General features: G+C 38.6%; 1 protein-coding gene across 1 annotated transcript; it reads left to right on the forward strand.

Annotated features, from left to right (window-relative positions):
• The first annotated feature begins 838 nt into the window (after window positions 1-838).
• Window positions 839-5,644, forward strand: LOC139739850 (splicing regulator SDE2-like). The gene is made up of 7 exons (XM_071650453.1): window positions 839-957; window positions 1,688-1,805; window positions 2,311-2,422; window positions 2,786-2,955; window positions 3,594-3,714; window positions 4,299-4,620; window positions 5,313-5,644. Exons 1-7 carry the CDS (start codon window positions 853-855, stop codon window positions 5,538-5,540), a joined length of 1,176 nt encoding a protein of 391 aa, XP_071506554.1. The 5' UTR covers window positions 839-852; the 3' UTR covers window positions 5,541-5,644.
• Window positions 5,645-7,483: the final 1,839 nt, after the last annotated feature.

The following is a 7,483-nucleotide window of genomic DNA, read 5'->3' on the forward strand; positions in this document are numbered from 1 at the left end:
ACTGTTTCTTATTAAATCTTAGTGTATTAAACACATTTAGAAAATTCTAGTTGGACTTTTCTACAGTACAGTACACTAGTCACTACAATGACACTTTCTCAATGACTCCCAATATGAATGACCATGCTGGGATGATGCGGTTTCCGCCATCTCGCATCGACATCGTCCATCCACGGTCCACGGATCTGCGGATGATCCACCGAGCTCACGAGCTGTGCCGTAGGCGTAGTTTTACTACTTTTGTTGGGATATGCATATGCGCTGGGTAGACAGATCTCCCTCGACCCTCCTCGGCACACTATGCTCTAATCATCCGATCCCGCTCGCCTGTGGCCCGTGAAACATGAAGCCTCAGCCTGCAGTTAAAAGAATTCCGCGTTTCATCGGTATCGGTCTGCCTCGCGCCGGCCCGCGCCCGGTGATACTGCGGGGCCGGCCCGGCGGGGGCAGCACGAGTTTGTGTGCAGCAGTGCAGGTTTTGGCGTCTTTAGTGTCCCAGGTGTTTCCAGGGGCCACTATTATTATGTGCTATACTTTGTTTAGAAATAAGAAATCTTCTGGATTTACACAGTAGTTCTTTTTACTGCTATAGTAAAGTATTTTAAATCATAATCACTATATTCTTGAATAGGGAAGTAGAAATTTTTACCTCAAAAGTTGAAATATTACAGATAAATATGCTAAATTAAAACAAAAATGTCATCTGTCTATATCCAGCTAATGAATATAACAGACCCCCGTACCTAGCAGCCCAACTATCGATCGTCAGCTTGCCGCAGAGGGAGTAATTCTAATTTTCTAGCTTTCAAGCAATTACTCAGCGTTGTTTGGACGTATGCATTGCTAGTCAAAATGTCAGTGTTTGTGAAAATATTCGATGGGACTCATTTTTGTTGTCCTCTTGAATTGTTTAGCTACAGTTCGACCGACCTTCGAGCGTTCATTTGTCATGAAAAGGTAGGTTCATAAAATGAGTGAGAAGATATCGTGATTGCCCTCAATAAGCTATGTCCCACATATAGATTTTTGTGTTAGTGCGATTGTTATTATTTTTGTGGCCTGTGTGCTGTGCACTGTGAAGAAGGAGGAGGAGAAGAAGAAGAAGAGAAAAAGAAGAGGAGGAGGAGTACTATCATGATACTGTATAAAGATAGATAGACTATGCATGCCAAGTTTTGTGATATATTATAATGGAAAAAGGGGCATTTTCTACCTCGTTTCCTGCTTGCCTAATGGCGATGCCGCACAGCAGACAGAGTGAAAAGATATCTCTGTTGAGTGTTGTGAGGGCCGACTGTTATAAATTACGGCTGTACAGTGTGGTTAACAAGGAGACACCAAACAAGAGGCAGATTTATCTGTCTAATTGTATGACAGGATCAGCCTCATGAACAGTTTTTCCCTTCTTACATTACAACAATGTCAGACAAAATGTGTTTGCAAGACCTTTTGGGCTGCACTTGTTCCTCTTTTTATATCCAACAGTCAACACTGTTGTCACAAGTGTAGCTTGCGCTTGACACTGCAATACAAATAGTGGGAAATAGTGAAATACATAGTTCTAGATACAATTGTGTCAGATTGATATTGTAGATAAACATTGTGTTGTGCTTGATTTCAAATCATTATTTTGATACCCAGTGAATATTGTACCTAATCATCTGTTTTTGTTTTCTCCTATTTTTAGCACTTGCCATCTGAAGACATTCATGTGCTGCGTAATGGCAAGCCACTGCAGGATGGTGAGAGGCTTGAGCCGGATGCCACGTATCAAGTCATCCTGGGACTGAAGGGAGGAAAAGGAGGTAAGTCATCTTTCCCTACACATCAGGTGCCTGCATAACCTTTTATTTTGTTGACTCAGAATTAATTTATAAAAACTTTACATTTTTGCTTGATATGATTTTGTGCATCTTAAATGTAGGAATCCACCTAAGGATCCACTGCTTTAAACAAAGGAAAGGCTTTGACTTGTGTGGTACCAACCTAAGTTTGTATCTGGTGATCACTAATGCATTGCACAACAACAGCTTGCTTTCATTCTTTTTAAGCCCAAATTTGTATGCATTTCAATGTGTCCTTTGTTTGAAAACAGCTTTTTTTTTTTGTTGTAGTTCAGCAAATAAGATGGCTACAATGTGTGTTGTCATAATTAGTGATACACAGACATCTCCTGTAAATATTGAGTTTAACATATCATTTCAAAACTGCAGAAAAGTCCTATTTTACCCTCCTTTTTTTCACTAAATTTTTGAAGTTGGGATGCATTTAGCCATCGGTTTGCTATATCTTCTTCCATTGATATTTCAGGATTTGGTGCTATGCTTCGAATGATTGGTGCCCAGATTGAGAAGACAACAAACAGAGAAGCCTGTCGTGATTTAAGTGGAAGAAGAATGAGAGACGTCAACAATGAAAAGAAGTAGGTAGTGAATTTTGTAATTAATGCTCTTTCTGATCTTGATGATCTGTCAGTCTGTGCTAATAGCATCTTAACAAGGAATTCATGCCAGGAAGGTTATCACCTTTTTTTTTCCTTCTCCAAACAGCCTGCATGATTGTCTTGTGAAATATGGGAAGGGTTTAGATGATACTTTCTGATGTGTGTTAATATACAATATGAAGAAAGAAAGTGAATTTCAGTCACTAAGGGGAAATGACTACTAAGTGACATTCGAACTCTGATAGACACTATGCAGAGCCCTAATTGATAAGTATCATTACTGATACTCTGATATTCCTGTCTAAAATTAATTTTGATTATCACTGTTTGTTGTTCCAATAGTCTTCAGTCATGGATCGAGAAGAAAAAGCAGCAAGAGGAAGAGCGTGAAAGGAAGAGGAGAGAAAAACTGGAGAGGATGCGATCTCGACCAAAACATTTCTTTGTTGATCCAAGCTACGACAAACAGAAAGAAGCTGTAACAGAAAGCCTGGAGGAGGCAGTCTCTAAAGGTAATGTGATTCCCATTGTTTGCTTACTGTTGCTTGCAAAAAGAAGTAGAGAATGATCCTCTTTCCCGTCATTTTGTACCTCTCTTATCATTCACCACATTGGCAGACATTTCTGTCACAGTTGTTTTCCACCCTGCTGATTTGAAACAAAACCAAACAAAACATGTAGCTTCTTGTTCAAAAATTCTTATTACCAGTGAGGCAAATTTGTATTCATACATATGTTTGTAGCCTCCCTTGAACATTTGTTTCACCATTCAGCTTTTTAAAGTCTTAATATGCCTAAAGAGTTTTATGTGTCGTACATTATACCCATCCTGCCTGCTCCTTGTCATTTAAAATCTTTAAAGCAGGAGCTGTCACCCGATTTTTAAAAGATCACCTCCCTTGTAACTTGTACCTCTTCCTGTGTTAGACAGACACAATTGCAATACGATGCAAGTCTCAGCCAGGAGTACACAATGTAATTGTCACATCACTGGAGACACAGATCATTTGTTTGACTGTTACAGGTGCATACAAGTTTGATTTCTTAATTTCAGCGAGTGTACATGCACTTGATTCTCTCCTGTTTGTATGTTTTCATGAATGTTGTACACTACGGCTCACATTAAAACAGAATCTGTTTTATGGCTCAGGTATTGAGGCAGCTGGATCCAGTGGTGCATCAGCTTCAGGAGTGAAAAGAGCTGTACCAGAAGAAGATTCAGATTCAGATGATGATGTTGAGGATGTCACCATCAAGAAGCAGTGCATGTGGTAAGGACTTGTTTACTTTCTGTGTGTGTTCACAACATTTAGTACTGAAGGAAAAAATGTACCATTTGATCGCACTGATTACTTGACTGAATGATTACTGACATCTTGATAGTGTTCTCTTTATTGTGCTCTTTGTATTTTTGTTGTGAATTTATCTAGTGGAATAAGTGTCATACAGTTGTCTACTCATGGAAAGTATATACATTGAACTCTGCATAAGTCGATCTTGACAGGACTGAGGAAAATGCGTTGACTTAGGCAATATTTGAGTTCTGCGTGTACACAGGAATGATACACATTAGGCTATGAATACACATTGGGACTTAATACAAAGTTTCATCAACTTAGCTGATTATTTGACATACTGTAGGCACCATCAGCCTACACTGAGTCGACTGCATGTGTTGGTCATACTCTAGGCCTACCATATTAATTTACACTGTATTTGTTGAATGTGCTTGTACAATGTAGTTAACAAACTGGACGTCTACCCCACACAACTTCTGATGTGTTCTACCAGTAGATAAGTCCATGCCCCACACAGAATTTGACACTTTTGGTTACTTTGTGTACTTCATTCATAGGCTTGGTGTTGAAGGCATTGATGAAGATGGTAGTGACAATGAAGATGATGATGATGATAATGATGATGTGAGAACAGAAGGAGCAATAGAACCAAGGGAAGGAGGAGAATCAAAGAAAGAAGCCATGGAGGAATCATCATCTTCATCATCGCCTGTAACATCAGAATCCAGACCAGAGGAGCAAACAAGCAGTGAAACTTCTCCAGAGGTGTCATCTGTGGAGGAGGTCACAAAAGGGCACTGCTCAACCCCTTCTGAAAATGATGCTGCACAAAATTCATCTTCATCAGTTACCACTGAACCAGGATCATGCAACATACCAGTAAGTACTGTAGCCTATTGGTATGTTATGCTGGTAGTTACCTTTCAAAAGCAGACTTGACTATTCATTCCCTGCTTCAGGGATAAAATGCTCAAGTACAAGTGTAGTTCTTTGAACAAAATCATTGCTTCAGAACAAACTTAGGAAAAATTAAAACTGTATGCAATAGATGTTATTTTGAAATGAAAGGGAGAAACATTGTTTTTTAGTTTAGTGTGTTGTGTTTGTATTGGAGATGTTTGTGCATTTGTGTGGTTTGCTAGATCAGCCAGATTACAGGAAACATGGGATATCTAAGTGTTTGTGCTTGATCAACTCTTGCAAAATGATAGCAATATGGCATAGTTTAGAACAATTTGGAAATATCAATTTTTGTATATGTAGAGACTCATCCACAAAATCGTAAGGTAGCAAAGTTCACTGAAATTGGCCCAGTATGAAACCTTAATTCAGTGAGTTATACTTTTACATTATTTTACATGACCTAATGGTTTGTGTATTTTACATGGTATCTGTGCATTATGCATTTATGAGCATTGCTGCTGCTTGTGGATTACATTGAAATTTACTTTAAATGCCACATGCTAATATTCAAATCCATAGTTTGTTTGATGGTGCGCATCGAGACCAGATTATGAAAAATTGTAGGCCCCTATGTTGTGATCAATCTTTTTTTTTCTTTCTCTCTATAGCGGAGTTCTGGACCAGTAGACCTGGAGAGCGTCTCGTCGGTGGCTGAGCTTGAAGAGCTTGGGTTGGATCGCCTGAAAAACATGCTGATGGAGAAAGGAATGAAGTGTGGTGGAACGCTGCAGGAACGGGCCCAGAGGCTCTTCTCTGTGAAAGGACTTGATCCCTCCCAGATTGATCCATCATTGCTTGCCAAGCTGGGAAAGAAAGGGAAGAAGGGGAAGAAGTAGGTCCTCTGGAGGGATCGTGTAATGCTAAAGAAACTGTCATGCCTGCCAGGGTATGTGTAGAATGTAAACTGAAGTATTTTTATGAGCTAATTTGTAAGATTTGGATGAAGCAGAATGTAGTTTTTTTACCATCATAAATTAATCGATACATTTTACAGAAATTTGACTATTGCACATTTTACTGGTTACAACTCATCATATGTTCGCAGAGATGTCACTTTTGGCTCACTTCTTTGAAAATTTACCCAAATGAATTTGGATACCAGGTATTAAATTGAGAATAACTGTCAAAGTTTGAAGGAAAAAATGCCTGACATGGATTTCAGGCCATATGTAAATATGTTAAGCTGGTAGTTTACTCAAAGACAGTTATAGTGGTCTTTTGTAGATAAATTCAGCTAGACAACCCTTTGTTCTTTTAACCCTTCGGTCAAAATCTCACAAAATATCATAACAATTTGAACATTGGTAAATTATTTCATTTAGCATCATACAGGTAGGACTCAATTGCTGCCTGGATAAGGTTTGCCATCTTTGTGTTATTACATAATTGGGGGGGGGGGGGGGGGGGTCACACTCGTGCAAGAATGATCAGATCAGTCTACTCAAAAACCGTAGATGACAGAAAATGGTGGTTTAGCAGACTACTTTAGGTGACTCCAAGCTGCATGTGAAAGTGTCCCATACTCCAAAGTGTTTATTTTGAAATCTTGTGCATGTTTAAAGGTGGACAATTTTGGTTATGCAGATGACATTTTTAAAGCCAAGGACATTATTGTTGATCATGGCCTTATGTGTGCAAAACAAGGCATTCTTGTGCGAACATGTTCTGCCTGCAACTCTAAATGACAAAGAGGTAATAATGACTCATTTCAAGGTCACAATTTCACGTTTGTCACATGCATTTGAGTCTTTTAGTCTCTACTTCACCAGAAGGATCCTGTAACATTCAATTATATAAAAGGGAGTCTAAAAAGAACACATTTCTATTTCTAAACAATCTGCCATTGGCTGATACGAACTGAGAAGTCGACACCTGGTAGTGCAGTACCAAAGCTGTATTTTCACAAACTTTTTTTTTGTAGACACTGTAAATGCTATTGTAAGGAAGCTACATCCAAGTGCCGTTTCTTATTTTGATACAGTATTTATTGCCCGTTTCATTTTTTTTTTAAATGTGTTCTTCTGTGTCGCATCTTTGTAGAAGCACTAAAACCTTAATTTGGCCAATGCTCTGTAACAAATGATTTGGAACCTCCATGGTACACAGTAGTTAAATAAAAGACTCTAGTTTGTCTATTGCCAGATGTTTATTTTGCCAACCAAGCAAATTACAAATGGCCAGTCTGAGTCATTAGAAACTTACAATGTAACTGTTCAGCAGACATGCAAATGACACATAAATGCTCTTGATGTATTATACAGTGGAGAATAACGTGCAATTAACCATAATCTGTCAGTCAATGAAGGGAGATGATGTTGCAATACATCAACAATAGTGAATATGGTTGGGGGAGAAGGAATCGTCAACCCCCAAAGAAAACTTCAGTTTGAAAACACACACACACACACACAAAAACCCACCATTTCCTGTAAAAATTTGTGATGTTCATACTGTAGCACCTTCACCATATGTGCACCAGGGGTTTGTAAAGTGTTGACCTGTTACTTTGGATATCTCAATTTATGTGTGAGCTTTGTGTTTTGTCATGTAATATGTTTTTTTTCTTTCCATGGTGTATATAGGTTGACATATTAAAAGACTACTTCCAGATATTTGTTGTATGTTTGTAATACAGATGGTCAAAGACTCTGTAGAGTAATGATGGAAATGTATGACAGACAACCTCTGGTTATATCAGACTACCTCCATGTCCTTACAATCAGTTCTCTCAAGCCAGAAACAATTACACACACTTTCAGAGCCTATACCAGACACAGAA

The sequence above is a fragment of the Diadema antillarum genome, unplaced genomic scaffold (genome assembly GCF_040938485.1).
Source record: "Diadema antillarum isolate AM-2024a unplaced genomic scaffold, OU_Dant_1.0 scf00000029, whole genome shotgun sequence".
Taxonomy (NCBI): Eukaryota; Metazoa; Echinodermata; class Echinoidea; order Diadematoida; family Diadematidae; genus Diadema; species Diadema antillarum.